Below are 24,142 nucleotides of genomic sequence, written 5' to 3'. Positions count from 1 at the left end.
GGAACTGACTGATGTGTGCCTGCCAGGCAAGTTGGTGATCCCCGTAAGGCAGCATCTCCGGAGGATAGGACCCATGTGATGTCAGCCGGTGAAAACCTGCAACGCTGTCAAGCAGGTAACCCAGACTTTGTGTGTTTGGCTCCAGAGTGAGCCTGAATACTGGACTCTAACGAATATGGTCACAGTCCTGATGGAGTAGAACCATGTTATGAACATTGTTACTTTGTTTTACCGGATCTGAAGGCTGTTTTGTGTTTGTGCCGCTGGGGCTTATGGAGTAATAAACCCAGTTGAACTTTTGAAGAAAATACAGTCCTGCTGTGTGTTTTAATGCTGCCAAGTGAGTATTACCCAACACATTAGTGAGCGCTATCTCACAGGGGTCAGGAACAGGGTTCAGCAAATAATACTCACAATGTCGCTTTTATCTGGTCTCAGGCAGCAGAAAACCTAGAAATGGTCGTGCTTCAAGTCACATATTACCATTACTTGGTGAGTAAGAGATTACAGCACCATGCCAGCGGTCTTTTTAGTGCAGCGCTGGACTGGTGCCACTAATGTACGGTCCCTGTCCATAGTCTCATACTTACCATCTGTCTCCTGCTGTAATCGTGGCTGCGCCGTCCGGTCTCCAGCAGTTTGTGACCTGCCGATCACTCCAGTGTTTGCTGGATGAACCGGAGGTCACTTTTCAATGTACAGTGACATGTAAAAGTTTGGCCACCCCTGGTCAACTTTACTCTTATTGTGAACAGTTAAGCAAGTTGCAGATGAAATGATCTAAAAGGGATAAAGTTACATTTACATTTTAAAAAGTACAAAAAGGAAAATGAGCAGATGCAAAAGTTTGTACACCATGCATAGTAAGTACCTAGTAGCACCTCCTTTTGAAAGTATCACAGCTTGTAAACGCTTTTTGTAGCCAGGCAAGGGTCTTTCAGTTCTTGTTTGAGGGATTTTTATTCATACTTCCTTGAAATATTCCTCCTGTTCTGTGAGATTCCTGGGTCGTCTTCCATCCTCTGCTATTTTTTGGTCTTGCCACAGATTTTCAATGATGTTCAAATCAGGGGACTGTGAGGGCCATTGGAAAATCTTCAGTTTGCGCCTTTTGAAATCATCTATTGTGGATTTTGATGTGTGTTTAAGGTCATTATCCATTTGTAACAGTGTTATGGTTCTCAATGGCAAGAGAACATAGCCCAGCAAACATGAGTACTAGCTCTTGGAAGGATGGAAACTAAACTGACCATGAACTAAACCTGCCGCACAACTAACAGTAGCCGGGTAGCGTTGCCTACGTTTTTATCCCTAGACGCCCAGCGCCGGCCGGAGGACTAACTAATCCTGGCAGAGGAAAATATAGTCCTGGCTCACCTCTAGAGAAATTTCCCCGATAGGCAGACAGAGGCCCCCACATATATTGGCGGTGATTTTAGATGAAATGACAAACGTAGTATGAAAATAGGTTTAGCAAAATTGAGGTCCGCTTACTAGATAGCAGGAAGACAGAAAGGGCACTTTCATGGTCAGCTGAAAACCCTATCAAAATACCATCCTGAAATTACTTTAAGACTCTAGTATTAACTCATAACATCAGAGTGGCAATTTCAGATCACAAGAGCTTTCCAGACACAGAAACGAAACTACAGCTGTGAACTGGAACAAAATGCAAAAACAAACGAGGACTAAAGTCCAACTTAGCTGGGAGTTGTCTAGCAGCAGGAACATGCACAGAAAGGCTTCTGATTACAATGTTGACCGGCATGGAAGTGACAGAGGAGCAAGGTTAAATAGCGACTCCCACATCCTGATGGAAACAGGTGAACAGAGGGGATGATGCACACCAGTTCAATTCCACCAGTGGCCACCGGGGGAGCCCAAAATCCAATTTCACAACAGTACCCCCCCCTCAAGGAGGGGGCACCGAACCCTCACCAGAACCACCAGGGCGATCAGGATGAGCCCTATGAAAGGCACGGACCAGATCGGAGGCATGAACATCAGAGGCAGTCACCCAAGAATTATCCTCCTGACCGTATCCCTTCCATTTGACCAGATACTGGAGTTTCTGTCTGGAAACACGGGAGTCCAAGATTTTTTCCACAATGTACTCCAACTCGCCCTCAACCAACACCGGAGCAGGAGGCTCAACGGAAGGCACAACCGGTACCTCATACCTGCGCAACAATGACCGATGAAAAACATTATGAATAGAAAAAGATGCAGGGAGGTCCAAACGGAAGGACACAGGGTTAAGAATCTCCAATATCTTGTACGGGCCGATGAACCGAGGCTTAAACTTAGGAGAAGAAACCCTCATAGGGACAAAACGAGAAGACAACCACACCAAGTCCCCAACACAAAGCCGAGGACCAACCCGACGCCGGCGGTTGGCAAAAAGCTGAGTCTTCTCCTGGGACAACTTCAAATTGTCCACTACCTGCCCCCAAATCTGATGCAACCTCTCCACCACAGCATCCACTCCAGGACAATCCGAAGATTCCACCTGACCAGAAGAAAATCGAGGATGAAACCCCGAATTACAGAAAAAAGGAGACACCAAGGTGGCAGAGCTGGCCCGATTATTGAGGGCAAACTCCGCTAAAGGCAAAAAAGCAACCCAATCATCCTGATCTGCAGACACAAAACACCTCAAATATGTCTCCAAGGTCTGATTCGTCCGCTCGGTCTGGCCATTTGTCTGAGGATGGAAAGCAGACGAGAAAGACAAATCTATGCCCATCCTAGCACAGAATGCTCGCCAAAATCTAGACACGAATTGGGTTCCTCTGTCAGAAACGATATTCTCCGGAATACCATGCAAACGGACCACATTTTGAAAAAACAGAGGAACCAACTCGGAAGAAGAAGGCAACTTAGGCAGGGGAACCAAATGGACCATCTTAGAGAAACGGTCACACACCACCCAGATGACAGACATCTTCTGAGAAACAGGAAGATCCGAAATAAAATCCATCGAGATGTGCGTCCAGGGCCTCTTCGGGATAGGCAAGGGCAACAACAATCCACTAGCCCGAGAACAACAAGGCTTGGCCCGAGCACAAACGTCACAAGACTGCACAAAGCCTCGCACATCTCGAGACAGGGAAGGCCACCAGAAGGACCTTGCCACCAAATCCCTGGTACCAAAGATTCCAGGATGACCTGTCAACGCAGAAGAATGAACCTCAGAAATGACTTTACTGGTCCAATCATCAGGAACAAACAGTCTACCAGGTGGGCAACGATCAGGTCTATCCGCCTGAAACTCCTGCAAGGCCCGCCGCAGGTCTGGAGAAACGGCAGACAATATCACTCCATCCTTAAGGATACCTGTAGGTTCAGAGTTACCAGGGGAGTCAGGCTCAAAACTCCTAGAAAGGGCATCCGCCTTAACATTCTTAGAACCCGGCAGGTAGGACACCACAAAATTAAACCGAGAGAAAAACAACGACCAGCGCGCCTGTCTAGGATTCAGGCGTCTGGCGGACTCAAGATAAATTAGATTTTTGTGGTCAGTCAATACCACCACCTGATGTCTAGCCCCCTCAAGCCAATGACGCCACTCCTCAAAAGCCCACTTCATGGCCAAAAGCTCCCGATTCCCAACATCATAATTCCGCTCGGCGGGCGAAAATTTACGCGAGAAAAAGGCACAAGGTCTCATCACGGAACAATCGGAACTTCTCTGCGACAAAACTGCCCCAGCTCCGATTTCAGAAGCGTCGACCTCAACCTGAAAAGGAAGAGCAACATCAGGCTGACGCAACACAGGGGCGGAAGAAAAGCGGCGCTTAAGCTCCCGAAAGGCCTCAACAGCAGCAGGGGACCAATCAGCAACATCAGCACCCTTCTTAGTCAAATCAGTCAATGGTTTAACAACATCAGAAAAACCAGCAATAAATCGACGATAAAAGTTAGCAAAGCCCAAAAATTTCTGAAGACTCTTAAGAGAAGAGGGTTGCGTCCAATCACAAATAGCCTGAACCTTGACAGGATCCATCTCGATGGAAGAGGGGGAAAAAATATATCCCAAAAAGGAAATCTTTTGAACCCCAAAAACGCACTTAGAACCCTTCACACACAAGGAATTAGACCGCAAAACCTGAAAAACCCTCCTGACCTGCTGGACATGAGAGTCCCAGTCATCCGAAAAAATCAAAATATCATCCAGATACACAATCATAAATTTATCCAAATAATCACGGAAAATGTCATGCATAAAGGACTGAAAGACTGAAGGGGCATTTGAAAGACCAAAAGGCATCACCAAATACTCAAAGTGGCCCTCGGGCGTATTAAATGCGGTCTTCCACTCATCCCCCTGCTTAATTCGCACCAAATTATACGCCCCACGGAGATCTATCTTAGAGAACCACTTGGCCCCCTTTATGAGAGCAAACAAATCAGTCAGCAGTGGCAACGGATATTGATATTTAACCGTGATTTTATTCAAAAGCCGATAATCAATACACGGTCTCAAAGAGCCATCTTTCTTAGCCACAAAGAAAAAACCGGCTCCTAAGGGAGATGACGAAGGACGAATATGTCCCTTTTCCAAGGACTCCTTTATATATTCTCGCATAGCAGCATGTTCAGGCACAGACAGATTAAATAAACGACCCTTAGGGTATTTACTACCCGGAATCAAATCTATGGCACAATCGCACTCCCGGTGCGGAGGTAATGAACCAAGCTTAGGTTCTTCAAAAACGTCACGATATTCAGTCAAGAATTCAGGAATCTCAGAGGGAATAGATGATGAAATGGAAACCACAGGTACGTCCCCATGCGTCCCCTTACATCCCCAGCTTAACACAGACATAGCTTTCCAGTCAAGGACTGGGTTATGAGATTGCAGCCATGGCAATCCAAGCACCAACACATCATGTAGGTTATACAGCACAAGAAAGCGAATAATCTCCTGATGATCCGGATTAATCCGCATAGTTACTTGTGTCCAGTATTGTGGTTTATTACTAGCCAATGGGGTGGAGTCAATCCCCTTCAGGGGTATAGGAGTTTCAAGAGGCTCCAAATCATACCCACAGCGTTTGGCAAAGGACCAATCCATAAGACTCAAAGCGGCGCCAGAGTCGACATAGGCATCCGCGGTAATAGATGATAAAGAACAAATCAGGGTCACAGATAGAATAAACTTAGACTGTAAAGTGCCAATTGAAACAGACTTATCAAGCTTCTTAGTACGCTTAGAGCATGCTGATATAACATGAGTTGAATCACCGCAATAGAAGCACAACCCATTTTTTCGTCTTAAATTCTGCCGTTCACTTCTGGACAGAATTCTATCACATTGCATATTCTCTGGCGTCTTCTCAGTAGACACCGCCAAATGGTGCACAGGTTTGCGTTCCCGCAGACGCCTATCGATCTGGATAGCCATTGTCATGGACTCATTCAGACCCGCAGGCACAGGGAACCCCACCATAACATCCTTAATGGCATCAGAGAGACCCTCTCTGAAATTCGCCGCCAGGGCGCACTCATTCCACTGAGTAAGCACAGCCCATTTACGGAATTTCTGGCAGTATATTTCAGCTTCGTCTTGCCCCTGAGATAGGGACATCAAGGCCTTTTCCGCCTGAAGCTCTAACTGAGGTTCCTCATAAAGCAACCCCAAGGCCAAAAAAAACGCATCCACATTGAGCAACGCAGGATCCCCTGGAGCCAATGCAAAAGCCCAATCCTGAGGGTCGCCCCGGAGCAAGGAAATCACAATCCTGACCTGCTGAGCAGGATCTCCAGCAGAGCGAGATTTCAGGGACAAAAACAACTTGCAATTATTTTTAAAATTTTGAAAGCAAGATCTATTCCCCGAGAAAAATTCAGGCAAAGGAATTCTAGGTTCAGATATAGGAACAACAAAATCTTGTGAATTTTGAACTTTCGTGGTGAGATTATTCAAACCTGCAGCTAAACTCTGAATATCCATTTTAAACAGGTGAACACAGAGCCATTCCAGGATTAGAAGGAGAGAGAGAGAGAGAAAGGCTGCAATATAGGCAGACTTGCAAGAGATTCAATTACAAGCACACTCAGAACTGAAGGGAAGGGAAAAAAAAAAAAAATCTTCAGCAGACTTCTCTTATCTCTCCTTTCTCTGTCAATTAATTTAACCCTTTGCGGCCGGTCAAACTGTTATGGTTCTCAATGGCAAGAGAACATAGCCCAGCAAACATGAGTACTAGCTCTTGGAAGGATGGAAACTAAACTGACCATGAACTAAACCTGCCGCACAACTAACAGTAGCCGGGTAGCGTTGCCTACGTTTTTATCCCTAGACGCCCAGCGCCGGCCGGAGGACTAACTAATCCTGGCAGAGGAAAATATAGTCCTGGCTCACCTCTAGAGAAATTTCCCCGATAGGCAGACAGAGGCCCCCACATATATTGGCGGTGATTTTAGATGAAATGACAAACGTAGTATGAAAATAGGTTTAGCAAAATTGAGGTCCGCTTACTAGATAGCAGGAAGACAGAAAGGGCACTTTCATGGTCAGCTGAAAACCCTATCAAAATACCATCCTGAAATTACTTTAAGACTCTAGTATTAACTCATAACATCAGAGTGGCAATTTCAGATCACAAGAGCTTTCCAGACACAGAAACGAAACTACAGCTGTGAACTGGAACAAAATGCAAAAACAAACGAGGACTAAAGTCCAACTTAGCTGGGAGTTGTCTAGCAGCAGGAACATGCACAGAAAGGCTTCTGATTACAATGTTGACCGGCATGGAAGTGACAGAGGAGCAAGGTTAAATAGCGACTCCCACATCCTGATGGAAACAGGTGAACAGAGGGGATGATGCACACCAGTTCAATTCCACCAGTGGCCACCGGGGGAGCCCAAAATCCAATTTCACAACATAACAGCCATCCTCTTCCTACTTTCACTTTCAGCTTTTTACATATGGTGTTATGTTTGCATGAAGTATTTGTTGAAATTTCATTGAATCCATTCTTCCCTCTACCCGTGAAATGTTCCCTGCGCTATTGTCTGCAACACAGCCCCAAAGCATGACTGATTCACCCCCATACTTAATATTTGGTGAGATGTTCTTTTCCTGAAATTCTCTGTCCTTATTTCTCTACACATACCTTTGATCAATGTGGCCATAGAGTTCTATTTTATCCTCATCGATCCACAGAACTTGGTGCCAAAATGCATCAGGCTTGTTTAGGTGTTCTTTTCCATACTTTCGACGCTCAATTTTATGGTGAGGCCGCAGAAGAGGTTTTCTTCTAATGACTCTTCCATGAAGGCCATATTTGTTTAGGTAAAAATAAGTGAAAGCAGTCACAAGGGAGCGCAGAGGAATCAACCCAGGGAAGGGGAGATGTCGAGCACCACCGCAGCTCCAGCTGAATACCTCCAAGGGAGGATAAGAGCGTATGTCAAACAGAAATCAGTCCCAGGAGCGCTGAAGGAAACTCAGACAACATATGTAGTTTACCACAATGCGTTTCGACGGTAAACACCGTCTTCTTCAGGTGGGAGTTTAAACGTGTCGAAACGCGTTGTGGTAAACTACATATGTTGTCTGAGTTTCCTTCAGCGCTCCTGGGACTGATTTCTGTTTGACATATTTGTTTAGGTGTCTCTGAACAGTAGATCAATGTACCACAACTCCAGAGTCTGCTAAATCTCGTTGAAGGTCTTGTGCAGTCAAGTGGGGGATCTGATTTGCCTCTCTAGCAATCCTACGAGGGGCTCTCACTGAAATTTTACTTGGTCTTCCAGACAATATCTTGACTTCCTCTGTTCCTGGTAACTGCCATTTCTTAATTATATTTGGGACTGAGGAAAGGGCAACTTGAAAACACTTTGTCATATTCTTATAGCCCTCTCCTGCTTTTTGGCCTACACCATTCTCATTCTCAGGGTGCTCGGCAGTTGCTTAAAAGAACCCATGACTGCTGTTTTTGGCACAAGGTTAGCGGAGGCTGGGTTTTTATAAAGCTGGAAAATGTGCATCACCTGGCCTTTCCTAACAATGATGGTGAACAGGCCATAACTCTAACAGGCTAATTAAGGTCTGAAACCTTGGTCAAAGTAATCTGAACACACAAATCTCCAAGGGTGCCCAAATGTTTGCATCAGCTCATTTTCCTTTTTGTAATTTTTAAAATCTAAAAAAATGAGTATATTATTTTTTTTGCTTAAATTACCAAGTAAGTGTGCTACCTTTAACTTTAGGCCTTTTAGAGATAATTTCATGTTCATCTCGCTTAACTGTTCACAATAACAGTAATTTTGACCCAGGGTGCACAAACTTTTACAAGCCACTGTAAGTCTAAGACTTCATTCTGGCCTTGTTCTGGCTCTCATAGACTTACATAGAGAGCTCGTGACTATTATCTTAGCCTTCCAGTCAGTCAGAACTTGAGGTCCCAAGATGACGGCACAGGACCAGAGCAGCGTTGGGAAGAGCTGCAGACGGCAGGTGGAGAGTATAATATTAGGTGCAGGAATCTTACATTAGTAACATCACTCCAGCGCTGCAACAAAGAAGAAAAAACACTGGAGTGCAGCTTTAAAATGCTACAAACACTGCAAGTCACTAGGAGTCCATCATCCGTGGTCTACAGGAAAGACTCTCCAGCTCATCATACATAGGACAACTTTCTCCTCACAATCCTCCATCTCTTACCAAGTCTGGAGTGGAGATCCTGCAGCTCCTCATCATACAGAGCGTCCGTCACATCAGTCACATTGACTCTCCCACGGTTCTTGCTGTGATACAGGATTCCGAATTTGCACTTAGAGACGTCATCACAGAACTGCTGGAATCCGGTATTACTGATATAACAGGGCCGGACCTCAAGAACCCAACTCCTGAATATGTGCGACTTGAGAATGGCCACCAGCCAGGAATACTGACTCTCCGCTTCTCTGGAGAAAATCCCGATAATTAATTTATTGTGATCCTGAAAGAGAAAGAAAAATACAGAAGATTCTTGGAACACGGACACAGATTAATTCCTGATATATGAAAGAACAACCAAAAAAGAGACACAATCAACCATGATTACGTATCAAACTAATTGAAATAAACTGTTTAATATGATATATGGTACCTAAACAATCAAATTACAGAACCACAGCCTAAAGAACAGAACCCCTGATGACGGCTGAGCGAAACCCATCACGATTGGCCCTGTCATCCCTGAGGGAGCATACTTTCCTCGAGGGTTTATATTCTCTGGCTGTACACATTATTTTTCTCCGGAGACTTTCACAGTTGTGTGCATCTTTTCCTTTGTGTCATTATCTGCCCTCGTGCACATTGTTACTTATATGCGGTTTGCGGTGTTGTTCCGCCCTATAGCCGCGCCATTTATCTCCGGTCCACCCTATATATTTTAGGATATTCTTTTTCATGCGCACAGGGATTATTTTACTGAATACCTTATATCTAAAGCTTCTGTGCAGAAACTAGTTTGTGTTTCATCAGATACAATGTTTCTCTCATTTTTGCACTTTGCAGCTCGGCGGCCTACAGTCTATTTTGATACCCATTAGGTTTTTATTTGTTTTCATCTTTGTTATTTCCTTGGTCTTCCTCTGGGGATGTCGCATTTCCTACCACAGGATCCATTTTTAGTGGTTTTAACAATTTATGCATGATAAGGTAACAATACTGATGCATTTGTATTTCTTAATCTTCTTACCTTGCGCTGTTTGTTTTTCTAGATTGTGTTTTTTTCAGCTATGTCTGCTAAAGAAGAATACGAACTTCATCCCTACAGACATCATCATCACTTTCCTCATCGGGGCTCACAATCTACATTCCCTTCCAGTCTTTGGAGCGTGGGAGGAAACAGGAAACCCCTGGAGGAAACCCACAAAACACGGGAAGAACATTCTCAGCGGGGCTGATGCATGGAACCCACACCAGGGAGCGCTAGGGTGGGGAAAGGATAGCACTCACCCACGTGACTTGCAGTGCATGCCATGCAGTCACCACTAGGTGGCAAAAGAAGTGTCGGACAAGCCTCGTCAGTGTCACAGTCAAACGCGGTATCCAAGGGAAGCAACAGTTCACTAGGTCAGAAGCAAGCCAAAGTCAGAGCCAGTCGGAAGCAGAAACACCAAGACGAGAGACAATAAGACAGGTCAGAACACAAGACGCGTCAAGCACAGGGGAGTCAATGCACAGAGGGTAGGTAAGTCAGGGCGGGATGTCGTGAAAGGACAGACACAGGAATACAGCGCAGGGCAGAGGACGAATCAGGGTGTAAAGGGGTCAGCCGCTCTAGTCAGAGCCAGGAACTATTACTGACTCAGCCCGCCGGCAGCGGCGGGGAGAAATAGCCAAATGGACACCAAGGAGAGGCAGTGAAAGTTAACCCCACCATTACCAGGCCGGGAACAAGACAACAGGTGACAAAACCCAGCCTGGATCATGACAGTACCCTCCTCTCATTGGGGGGCCACTGAACCCCCAGGTTTCCCCGGATAACGAGCGTGAAAGGCCCGGACCAAGCGGTCTGCATGGAAAAAAAGTGGCGGAACCCATGACCGGTCCTCAGGACCGTAACCCTTCCAATGAATCAAGTATTGAAGTGAACGTTGGAGCATACGAGAATCCATGGTTATAGGATGTTTCGCCCCCAGCAGTTTGCCCACAGCAGTTCGCCGCAGGGTACATTTCACCGGCACACATTTAGTCTCCAGCATTTGGCCCCCAGGATGTACTAACCTGTCGCAGCTGCAGCTCCTTGGGTCACGGAGTGCAGTCTAGTGGTTCCCACTGACATCAGATGGAAACAGTTGATTTAACATGTCACAAAAGTGCAGCACTCTGTACAGTACTTTTGTGACATGTGGATTGATGACGGACAGGAATTCATGAACCACAAGGACAAACTAGCGAAACATCCAAACACAAATTTCTGGGGGCAAAACAGGGTACAAATATATGAAATGTACCCGGGGGCGAAACATCCAAATCCCAGAATCCATAACCCATTCTACTTCAAATTCAGGCTGAACTTCCACTAAGACAGGCGGCGGCTGAGACTGAGGGTCATCTGAGGAAGACACCAATGGTTTCAACGGAGCATTGTGGAACACGTTGGGGATCCACAACATTGGAGGCAGGCGCAAACGAAAGGCCACCGGATTGACCACCTCTAAAATCTTGTAAGGGTCAATAAACTTAGGACCCAACTTGGCTGAAGGGACCTTCAACCTTATATTCTTGGTAGAGAACCATACCTTATCTCCTACCTGGAATACCAGCCCCAATGACCGACGTTTATCCGCAAAAACTTATATCTGCCCTGAACCTCCCCAATGTTCCTCTGAACCTCCCTCCAAACCTCCCCCAACCGTTGAATAGCCAAATTAGCCCCTGAACACCCTCAATCCAACCAGGAAAACTCACCAAAATGAGGTTGAAAACCATAGTTACAAAAGAACGGGGAGGTGCCAGTGGACTGATTGACCCAATTATTAAATGCAAATTCTGCTACAGGCAGCGAAGAGCATCAATCCTCCTGCCGAGACATGGCAAGACACCGCAAAATTTGCTCCAGAGACTGATTGGTCTTCTCAGTCTGAATGTTGGCCTCGGGATGGTAAGCCGAAGGAAAGGTCAAACTAATCCCCAGCCTTTTACAAAAAGCCCTCTAAAACCTGGACTCAAATTGCACCCCCCTATCAGACACCACACTCACAGGCACACCATGTAACCGCACAACTCAGCATTAGACAAACCTGCCAAAGGTACAAAATACACCTGTTTACTAAATCTGTCCACCACCCAAACCACAGTTTTGCCATTAGACGAGGAAGATTGGTGATAAAATCCATGGATAGATGAGTCCAAGGTCTATCCGGAATTGTCAGTGCACCAATTCCCCTGCCGGCCGGTTATGAGAGTTTTTAGCACAGGAAGATACAAATACAGCGACATCAGAAGCCAAGGAGGACCACCAAAACAGCCTAGCAATGGCTCTACAAGTGGCCGAGATTCCAGGGTGCCCACTAAGAACAGAGTGGTGGAACTCCTGGAGCACTCTCAACTAGTGTTGAGAATTCCGATACCGCAAGTATCGGGTATCGGCCGATACTTGCGGGTATCGGAATTCCGATACCGAGATCCAATACTTTTGTGGTATCGGGTATCGGTATCGAAACAACATTAATGTGTAAAATAAAGAATTAAAATAAAAAATATTGCTATACTCACCTCTCCGACGCAGCCTGGACCTCACCGATGGAACCGGCAGCGTTCTTTGCTTAAAATGCACGCGTTTCCTGCCTCCCGTGACGTCACGGCTTGTGATTGGTCGCGTGCCGCCCATGTGGCCGCGACGCGACCAATCACAGCAAGCCGTGACGTAATTTTCAGGTCCTCAATGCCTAATTCTAGGCATTCAGGATTTTAAAATTACGTTCCGGCTTGTGATTGGTCGCGTCGCGGTCACATGGGCGACGCGACCAATCACAAGCCGTGACGTCACGGGAGGCAGGAAACGCGCGCATTTTAAAATTATGTCACGGCTTGTGATTGGTTGCGTGCCGCCCATGTGACCGCGACGCGACCAATCACAGCAAGCCATGACGTAATTTCAGGTCCTGAATGCCTATTTCTGCATTCAGGACCTGAAATTACGTCACGGCTTGCTGTGATTGGTCGCGTCGCGGCCACATGGGCGGCACGCGACCAATCACAAGCCGTGACGTCACGGAAGGAAGTAAACGCGCGCATTTTAAGCAAAGAACGCTGCCGGTTCCCTCGGTGAGGTCCAGGCTGCGTCGGAGAGGTGAGTATAGCAATATTTTTTATTTTAATTCTTTATTTTACACATTAATATGGATCCCAGGGCCTGAAGGAGAGTTTCCTCTCCTTCAGACCCTGGGAACCATCAGGAATACCGTCCGATACTTGAGTCCCATTGACTTGTATTGGTATCGGGTATCGGTATCGGATTAGATCCGATACTTTGCCGGTATCGGACGATACTTTCCGATACCGATACTTTCAAGTATCGGACGGTATCGCTCAACACTACTCTCAACCGATATTGGACCGGTACAAAGAGATTGAACAGACGGAGGAGCAACAGATTGAACCTCCTGAATCTCCCTATCCAATGCCGAGGACACCCAGCCACCACCACACCGTGCTGAAGAATGGAGGAAGGAGGTTCAGGAGGTGATATGGGGTCCAAGCTCCGAGATAAGGCATCCGCCTTGACATTCTTGGAACCAGGCCTAAAAGTGATAGAAAACTGAAACTGAGGAAAAAATAAGCGACCACCTCGCCTGTCTCGGTGTCAAATGTTTTAAAGGATAATTCGTGGATTAAATCCGCGCTGCCACAATGATATAAATTCGGATATAATGAAGAACTCTGGTGGTTTATTCAACGCGTTTCAATGTCTATCTGACCCCTTCATCAGGCAAAGACCACAAAGACATACAGACATGATGTTGTTACACTGCTTAAATACATTCAAATTTCAAAAACAGGCGTGAAAAGGAACTCCTGACATGCGACATCCGATGTCAAGAGTTCCTGAAAACATTGATAAATGATTAATCTAATAAAAAATCATTCCAAATTAAATGCATACAGAAATTTTCAATCAGCCTAGTAACTGTTCCATCCATTTTTCAGGTTTAAAAATGAAAAAAGAAAGAAAGAAAAAAGGGAGAAGAAAAAATATTTGTTTCAAGTGGTTTACATAGAAAAAAAAGGAGGGAAGAGAACCCACCTGGGGATGTAACATAGTCTTCAGCCAGCCTTCCTGCTGTCTGTGCGACAAACTCAACCAGGCATTTAAGCTGATTAGATGTATATATGACTGAATAAATTCCACCATTTGATTAATAAATATATTCATTTTAAAACTATTCCTATATTCATTTATTAAAAACTATTTTTGTGTTTGTTTATTAAAATTGTGCAATATAATTCTATATAATAAAATTAATAATATTAAAAACTTTTGACTTTTTTATAGGCTAATACATAAAGGATAATATATAAAATGTACGGTAATCATAAATGTATGAATCCTTATTCAATATCTCTATGATCTAAACGTTTTAAATCATGTCCTGGCCGATAAATCACTGCATCTATTTCAACTCTTCTATTCATGTACCTCAAATAGTTCTATGCATTTCAGCACGGAAATTCTCTCAGATGTCACAGTGGATCGGAGCAGCAATCAAGTAAGCACAAGCAGGAGAGGATGAACTGAGATCGAGACCACCACGATCTGTAGCAGCCAACACAGCTACATAGCAACACTAACATAAAAGCTTCCATATCTATATATATAATTGTCTAAGGGTTTTTCTGTCTGTCTGTCCTGGAAATCACGCGTCTCTGATTGGTCGAGGCCGCCAGGCCTCGACCAATCAGCGACGGGCACAGTATCGACGATGATGTCTTAATGGTTGCCATGGCGACGATGATGTCATAAAGGTTGCCTCGACCAATCAGCGACGGGCACAGTCTGCTGCGAATTCTGGAATCATCATTGTCCATATACTACAGGGACATGCATATTCTAGACTACCCGATGTGTTAGAATCGGGCAACAATCTAGTCTATATATAAATAAATGTCTAAGGGTTTTTCTGTCTGTCTGTCCTGGAAATCCCGCGTCTCCGACCAATCAGCGACAGGCACAGCATGGCGACGATGATGTCAGTCTGCCGCGAATTCTGGAATCATCATTGTCCATATACTACGGGGACATGCATATTCTAGAATACCCGATGCGTTAGAATCGGGCAACTACTATATACAGGGGAGATGACACACAGGTATATGCTATATACAGGGGAGATGACTTACAGGTATATTTTATATACAGGAGGAGATGACATACAGGTATATACTGCATACAGGGGGGATAACACAGGCATATACTATATACAGGGGGAGATAACCTACAGGTTATATACTATATACAGGAGATGACATACAGATACATACTATATACAGGGGAGAAGACACACAGGTATATACTATACAGGAGGAGATGAGGCAAAGGTACATACTATATACAGAAGGAGATGACATACAGGTACATACTATATACAGGGAAGGTGACATACAGGTATCTATAATATAACGCTGGGAGCGTCACTCTGTCCCACCACTTTATTGACAGCGCAAACGCCTGCGCAGTCTGGACCCCACAGAGTGACGCAGCCCAGAGGAGATCACTGTATGTGTAAGCACTGAACGCATACCGCGATCTCCGATGGAGAAGCAGGGACGTGCCAGGAGGGTGAGTATGCTATATTCACCTGTCCCCCGCTCCACCGCTGCGCGCCGCCATCTGTCTCTGTATAGTTTTATTTTGAATGGGGCAAAAGGGGGGTGATTTGAACTTGGGAGGCTAGAAGCTGCCACAACTTGATCGGCTCTGCCGCATAGAGGCGATGCTCAGGACGCCTCTAGCTGAATTGCAGACTTGCTATGAGCACCAACCACATAGCAAGTGGCTGGCGAGGGCCTACCAGCCACCCGGGAGCACCACCCGGGAGCGCCCGGGGCGAGGGCCAGGCGGCCCTACAGGTGGCAGCCCTGTGGAGATACACAGGGGTGCTGATGTAAGAATAGGCTGCTCACACTGCTGTCCACCGTGTCTATCTTATCTTATACTGGAGACACCAGGGGTGCTGAGCTAAGAAGAGGCTGCTCACACTGCTGTCCTCCATGTCTATCTGATCTTATACTGGAGATACACATGCCCGTCGCTGATTGGCCGAGGACGCCAGGCAACGGGCACAGCATGGCGACGATGATGTCATAAAGGTTGCCTCGACCAATCAGCGACGGGCACAGTCTGCCGCGAATTCGCCTCGACCAATCAGCGACGGGCACAGTATCGACGTAGATGTCATAATGGTGTGCCCATCGCTGATTAGTCGAGGCAACCTTTATGACATCATCGTCGCCATGGCAACAATTATGACATCTACGTCGATACTGTGCCCGTCGCTGATTGGTCGAGGCAACCTTTATGACATCCCCCTGTATATAGTACTAGATTGTGGCCCGATTCTAACGCATCTGGTATTCTAGAATATGCATGTCCCCGTAGCATATGGACAATGATGATTCCAGAATTCCAGAATTCGCGGCAGACTGTGCCCGTCGCTGATTGGTCGAGGCAACCTTTATGACATCATCGTCGCCATGGCAACCATTATGACATCTACGTCGATACTGTGCCCGTCGCTGATTGGTCGAGGTGAATTCGCGGCAGACTGTGCCCGTCGCTGATTGGTCGAGGCAACCTTTATGACATCATCGTCGACATGCTGTGCCCGTCGCTGATTGGTCGAGGCCTGGCGGCCTCGACCAATCAGAGACGCGGGATTTCCAGGACAGACAGACAGACAGAAAAACCCTTAGACAATTATATATATAGATATGCCTGTGTTATCCCCCCTATATACAGTATATACCTGTATGTCATTTCCTCCTTTATATGGTATATACCTGTAGGTCATCTCCCCTGTATATAGCATATACCTGTTTTCCCCCCTGTATACAGTATATACCTGTATGTCATCTCCTCCTGTGCAGCATATACAGGAGACGGCGGCCATCCCGTCTGCCAGGGGCCACGGCCCCACGGCGTCCCCACGGCCATCCCCAGGGCTGTCCCAGCCCTGACAGAAATGGTCCACCATTTCTCTAATTATGTCTAATTTTTTCCCCTACCCTCTACCTCCTGAATTCATCATTCAGTGTTAAAAAATTACTGAAATGTATATTACTCAAAACAAGACAAAGTAAGGTATCAGGTTAAACAGCATATTGATGTCATTTACACATCTATATATATAATTGTCTAAGGGTTTTTCTGTCTGTCTGTCTGTCCTGGAAATCCTGCGTCTCTGATTGGTCGAGGCTGCCTGGGCCTCGACCAATCAGCGACGGGCACAGCATGGCGACGATGATGTCATAAAGGTTGCCTCGACCAATCAGCGAGCGGGCACAGTCTGCCGCGAATTCGCCTCGACCAATCAGCGATGGGCACAGTATCGAAGTAGAAATCCCGTGTCTGCCTGGCGGCCTCGACCAATCAGCGACGGGCACAGTATCGACGTAGATGTCATAATGGTTGCCATGGCGACGACGATGTCATAAAGGTTGCCTCGACCAATCAGCGACGGGCACAGTCTGCCGCGAATTCTGGACCGGAATCTAACAGACACCGTCGCCAACCGGAGACACCACAACAAACTGTTGTACGACAGGAACAACATGATTGCCAAATTCATAAAAAACGAATGCTCTACCAACTAAGGCACGACCAGGACAATATTCAACAACTTGCACATTACGTCTGATTGGTCGAGGCGAATTCGCGTCAGACTGTGCCCGTCGCTGATTGGTCGAGGCCTGGCGGCCTCGACCAATCAGAGACGCAGGATTTCCAGGACAGACAGACAGACAGAAAAACCCTTAGACAATTATATATATAGATATGGAAGCGCACAGTATCGACGTAGATATCATAATGGTTGCCATGGCGACGATGATGTCATAAAGGTTGCCTCGACCAATCAGCGACGGGCACAGTCTGCCGCAAATTCTGGAATCATCATTGTCCATATACTACGGGGACATGCATATTCTAGAATACCAGATGCATTAGAATCGGGCCACAATCTAGTCTATCATAGAATTGTCTAAGGGTCACTTCCGTCTGTCTGTCCTTCTGTCTGTCTGTCCTTCTGTCTGTCACAGATATTCATTTGTCGCGGCCTCTGTCTGTCATGGAATCCAAGTCGCTGATTGGTCTCGCCAGCTGGATGTCATGGCTGCCGCGACCAATCAGTGACGGCCACAGTCCGATTAGTCCCTCCCTACTCCCCGCAGTCAGCGCTCACACAGGGTTAATTGTTATGACCCCAATGGCAGAGGGTCTCAGAAATAATTTCTAAGTCTGCAAACACAAAAAAACAGCTCTTAGGGCAGTGGTAACTGGGCTGACCATATATCTAATCCTAGCACCACAAATAACAGCAGCCGGGGAACGTTCCTACGTTGATTCTAGACGTCTCGCGCCAGCCGGAGAACTAACTAACCCTAGAAGGGAAAAGAAAGACCTTTCTTGCCTCCAGAGAAAAGACCCCAAAAGTTGGATACAAGCCCCCAACAAATAATAACGGTGAGGTAAGAGGAAAAGACAAACATAAGAATGAGCTAGGTATTTAGCAAAGAGAGGCCCACTAGCTAATAGCAGAATATAGAAAGATACCATATATGGTCAGCAAAAACCCTATCAAAAATATCCACACTGGAAATTCAAGAACCCCCGAACCGTCTAACGGCCCAGGGGGAGAGCACCAGCCCCCTAGAGCTTCCAGCAAGGTAAGGAATCACATTTAGTACAAGCTGGACAAAAATGAGAGCAAGCAAATAACCCAAAAAACAAAGAAGCAGGACTTAGCTTAATTTTACACGAACCAGGACCAGCAGATAGGAGCAAACAGAAAGTGTCTGATTAAAACGATGCCAGGCACTGGACTAAGGATCCAGGAGGTTTATATAGCAACACCCCTGAACTAACGACCCAGCTGGGTGCAAACTGAGGGAAGAAAATCCCAGAGTCATATCACTAGTAACCACAAGAGGGAGCCAAAACGTCTAATTCACAACAGTACCCCCCCCTTAAGGAGGGGTCACCGAACCCTCACCAAGACCACCAGGGCGATCAGGATGAGCAGCGTGAAAGGCACGAACTAAATCGGCCCCATGCACATCAGAGGCAACCACCCAGGAATTATCCTCCTGACCATAGCCCTTCCACTTGACCAAATACTGAAGCCTCCGTCTGGAGAGACGAGAATCCAAGATCTTCTCCACCACGTACTCCATCTCGCCTTCAACCAACACCGGAGCAGGAGGCTCAGCAGAAGGAACCACAGGCACAACGTAGCGACGCAACAAAGACCTATGGAACACGTTCTGAATGGCAAATGAAACCGGAAGATCCAAGCGAAAGGACACTGGATTAAGGATTTCCAATATCTTGTAAGGACCGATGAAGCGAGGCTTAAATTTAGGAGAGGAGACCTTCATAGGAACAAATCGAGAAGACAGCCACACCAAATCCCCAACACGAAGTCGGGGACCCACACCGCGGCGGCGGTTGGCAAAATGCTGAGCCTTCTCCTGTGACAATTTTAAGTTGTCCACCACATGATTCCAGATCTGCTGCAACCTATCCACCACAGAATCTACCCCAGGACAGTCAGAAGGCTCCACATGTCCCGAGGAAAAACGAGGATGGAAACCAGAGTTGCAGAAAAATGGCGAAACCAAAGTAGCGGAACTAGCCCGATTATTAAGGGCAAACTCAGCCAACGGCAAGAAGGTCACGCAATCATCCTGATCCGCCGAAACAAAACACCTCAAATAAGCCTCCAGAGTCTGATTAGTTCGCTCCGTTTGTCCATTAGTCTGAGGATGAAAGGCAGACGAGAACGACAAATCAATGCCCATCCTAGCACAAAAGGATCGCCAGAACCTGGAAGCAAACTGGGATCCTCTGTCAGACACAATATTCTCAGGAATGCCGTGTAAACGAACCACATTCTGAAGGAACACAGGAACCAGATCGGAAGAGGAAGGCAGCTTAGGCAAAGGCACCAAATGGACCATTTTCGAAAAGCGATCACATACCACCCAGATGACAGACATACCCTGAGACACCGGGAGATCAGAAATGAAATCCATGGAAATGTGTGTCCAAGGCCTCTTCGGGACAGGCAAGGGCAAGAGCAACCCGCTGGCACGAGAACAGCAAGGCTTAGCTCGAGCACAAGTCCCACAGGACTGCACAAATGACCGCACATCCCGTGACAAGGAAGGCCACCAAAAGGACCTGGCCACCAGATCTCTGGTGCCAAAAATTCCCGGATGACCTGCCAACACCGAGGAATGAACCTCGGAAATGACTCTGCTGGTCCACTTATCAGGAACAAACAGTCTGTCAGGTGGACAAGAGTCAGGTCTACCAGCCTGAAATCTCTGCAACACACGTCGCAAATCAGGAGAAATGGCTGACAAGATAACTCCCTCTTTAAGAATACCAACTGGTTCTGCGACTCCAGGAGAGTCAGGCACAAAGCTCCTTGAAAGAGCATCAGCCTTCACATTCTTTGAACCTGGTAAATACGAGACCACAAAGTCAAAACGGGAGAAAAACAATGACCAGCGGGCCTGTCTAGGATTCAGGCGTTTAGCAGACTCGAGATACATCAAATTTTTGTGATCAGTCAAGACCACCACACGATGCTTAGCACCCTCGAGCCAATGACGCCACTCCTCAAATGCCCACTTCATGGCCAGCAACTCCCGATTGCCAACATCATAATTCCGCTCAGCAGGCGAAAACTTCCTAGAGAAGAAAGCACATGGTCTCATTACCGAGCAACCAGGGCCTCTCTGTGACAAAACGGCCCCTGCCCCAATCTCAGAAGCATCCACTTCGACCTGAAAGGGAAGTGAGACATCAGGCTGGCACAAAACAGGCGCCGAAGTAAACCGGCGCTTCAACTCTTGGAACGCCTCCACGGCTGCAGGAGCCCAGTTAGCAACATCAGAGCCCTTCTTGGTCATATCCGTCAAAGGTTTAACAACGCTAGAAAAATTAGCGATAAAACGACGGTAGAAGTTAGCAAAACCCAAGAACTTCTGAAGACTCTTAACTGACGTGGGTTGAGTCCACTCATGAATAGCTCGGACTTTGACTGGGTCCATCTCCACAGCAAAAGGGGAAAAAATAAACCCCAAAAAGGGAACCTTCTGTACTCCGAAGAGACACTTTGAGCCTTTAACAAACAAAGCATTCTCACGCAAAACCTGAAACACCATCCTGACCTGCTCCACATGTGAGTCCCAATCTTCAGAGAAAACCAGAATATCATCCAGATAAATAATCATAAATTTATCCAGATACTTCCGGAAAATATCATGCATAAAGGATTGAAACACTGAGGGAGCATTAGAGAGCCCAAAAGGCATCACCAAGTACTCAAAATGACCTTCGGGCATATTAAATGCAGTCTTCCATTCATCTCCTTGCTTAATGCGCACAAGGTTGTACGCACCACGAAGATCTATCTTGGTGAACCACTTGGCACCTTTAATCCGGGCAAACAAGTCCGACAACAGAGGCAAAGGATACTGAAATTTAACAGTGATTTTATTCAGAAGCCGATAGTCAATACAAGGTCTCAAAGATTCGTCCTTCTTGGCCACAAAAAAGAATCCCGCACCAAGAGGGGAAGAGGATGGACGGATATGCCCCTTCTCCAGAGACTCCTTGATATACGAACGCATTGCGGCATGGTCAGGTACAGACAGATTAAATAATATTCCCTTAGGAAATTTACTACCTGGAATCAAATCTATGGCGCAGTCACAGTCCCTATGAGGAGGCAGAGCACTGGATCTGGACTCGCTAAATACATCCTGATAATCAGACAAATACTCAGGAACTTCCGAAGGAGTAGAGGAAGCAATAGACACCGGCGGGGAATCAGCATGAATTCCCTGACAGCCCCAACTTGACACAGACATTGCCTTCCAATCCAAGACTGGATTGTGGGTCTGTAACCATGGCAGACCCAAAACGACCAAATCATGCATTTTATGCAGAACAAGAAAACGAATCACCTCCCGATGTTCAGGAGTCATGCACATGGTTACCTGCGTCCAAAACTGCGGTTTATTTTCCGCCAATGGCGTAGCATCAATACCTCTAAGAGGAATAGGATTTACCAACGGTTCAAGAACAAAACCACAGCGCTTGGCAAATGACAGATCCATAAGACTCAGGGCAGCACCCGAATCCACAAACGCCATAACAGGGTAGGAAGACAATGAGCAAATTAAAGTCACAGACAAAATAAATTTAGGTTGCAAATTACCAATGGCGACAGGACTAACAACCCTTGTTAGGCGTTTAGAGCATGCTGATATAACATGTGTAGAATCACCACAGTAAAAACACAACCCATTCTGACGTCTATGATTTTTCCGCTCATTTCTAGTCTGAATTCTACCACATTGCATTAAATCAGGTGATTGTTCAGACAACACCACCAGAGGATTAGCGGTTTTGCGCTCCCGCAAACGCCGGTCAATTTGAATAGCAAGCGCCATAGAATCATTTAGACTTGTAGGAATGGGGAAACCCACCTTCACATTCTTAATGGCTTCAGAAAGGCCATTTCTGAAATTTGCGGCCAGAGCACACTCATTCCACTGAGTAAGCACGGACCATTTCCGAAATTTTTGGCAATACACTTCAGCTTCATCCTGGTCCTGAGAAATAGCCAGCAAGGCTTTTTCTGCCTGAATTTCAAGACTGGGTTCCTCGTAAAGCAATCCGAGCGCCAGAAAAAACGCATCAATATTTGCCAATGCCGGATCTCCTGGCGCTAGCGAGAAAGCCCAATCCTGAGGGTCGCCCCGTAAACAAGAAATAACAATTTTAACTTGCTGAGCTGAATCACCAGATGAACGGGGTCTCAGAGAAAGAAACAATTTACAATTATTCTTGAAATTCCTAAACCTAAATCGGTCTCCAGAAAACAATTCCGGAATAGGTATTTTAGGTTCAGACATAGGACTACTGGTAACAAAATCTTGTATGCCCTGCACACGAGCTGCCAGCTGGTCTACACTTGTAATCAAGGTCTGGACATTCATGTCTGCAGCAAGCACACGCCACTCAAAGGTAAAGGGGAGGAAGAGAGGAAAGAAAAAAAAAAACTCAGAATTTCCTTTCTTATTATCCCACTTCTGCAATGCATTACACTGTGTTCCAAATTATTATGCAAATAATATTTCCTCATATTTTCTCTAAATTACCTCTCTGAATTGCAGTCATTGTTATTTTCCAGTCATCTACTATTCTAGTATAATTGCAATGTTTTGGAAAAAACTGCCTATGAAACCAGTATCTTTTTAAAAAAAAATAAACACTCAAAATGCATGTTCCAAATTATTATGCACGGCAGAGTTTTCAACCTTTTTTTTTTATTTTGAACAAAAAAATGGTCAACTGTGAAGTTATAAGCATTATCAGCTTATTGCAAAATGAAATCAAACAGTTTTAAAGTGAAACTTTATTCTAGGTGATGTTACATTTGCACATAGGACCCCTTGTTCAAAAGAAGCTTCTGAACTCTCTCGTCCATTGAATTTGTCAGTTTTTGGATGGTTTCTGCTTCAATTGTTTTGCATGTGGACAGAATACCCTCCCAGAGCTGTTGCTTAGATGTGAACTGCCTCCCGCCATCATAGACACTCCTTTTGATGATGCTCCAGAGGTTCTCAATGGGGTTGAGGTCAGGGGAAGATGGTGGCCACACCATAAGTTTGTCCTCTTTTATGCCCATAGCAGCCAGAGATGCAGATGTGTTTTTTGCAGCATGAGACGGTGCATTATCATGCATGAAAATGATCTTGCTGCGGAAAGCACGGTTCTTCCTCTTGAACCATGGTAGGAAGTGTTGTTTTAGAAACTCCACATAGATTATGGAGTTCATCTTTACCCCTTCAGGGATCATAAAGGGGTCTACAATCTCTCTCCCCATGATTCCAGCCCAAAACATTACTCCACCTCTTCCTTGTTGGTGCCTTAGCCGTGTTTTCATGGGGTGTCCATCAACCAGCCATCCTCCACTCCATCCATCTGGACAATCGAGCGTTGCACGGCACTCATTGGTGAACAAAACAGTTTGGAAGTCAGTCTTCATGTATCGTTTGGCCCACTGGAGCCGTTTCTGCTTGTGTGCAGTGGATAGAGGTGGTCAACAGGATGGCTTACGCACCTCTGAAGGACCCTGCATCTTGTTGTTCTGGGGACGTTGGAGGCACCAGCAGCTTCAAAAACTTGTCTGCTGCTATGACAAGGCATTTTTGCAGCTGCTCTTTTAACCTTACGCAATTGCCTGTTGGAAAGAGTCCTCAATTTTTCCTTATCAGCACGCACATGTGTGTGCTGGGAATCAGCTACATACTTCTTGATTGTGCGATGATCATGATAAGGTGTCTTGGCAACGTTGATTGTAGTCATGCCTTGACCTAAATACTCCACAATTTGTTGC

General features: G+C 46.0%; 1 protein-coding gene across 1 annotated transcript in view; it reads right to left on the bottom strand.

The window, feature by feature from the left end:
- Nucleotides 1-24,142, bottom strand: part of LOC143785066 (uncharacterized) — a 166,340-nt gene that overhangs the window by 85,931 nt on the left and 56,267 nt on the right. The window contains exon 6 of the mRNA XM_077273735.1: nt 8,676-8,952. Coding sequence (XP_077129850.1) covers nt 8,676-8,952 — 277 coding nt within the window. The remainder of the gene's footprint in view (nt 1-8,675; nt 8,953-24,142) is intronic.

This window comes from Ranitomeya variabilis, chromosome 7 (genome assembly GCF_051348905.1).
Source record: "Ranitomeya variabilis isolate aRanVar5 chromosome 7, aRanVar5.hap1, whole genome shotgun sequence".
Classification (NCBI taxonomy): Eukaryota; Metazoa; Chordata; class Amphibia; order Anura; family Dendrobatidae; genus Ranitomeya; species Ranitomeya variabilis.
The sequence above is the reverse complement of the archived record's forward strand: the minus strand, read 5'-3'. Positions and strand labels throughout refer to the sequence as shown.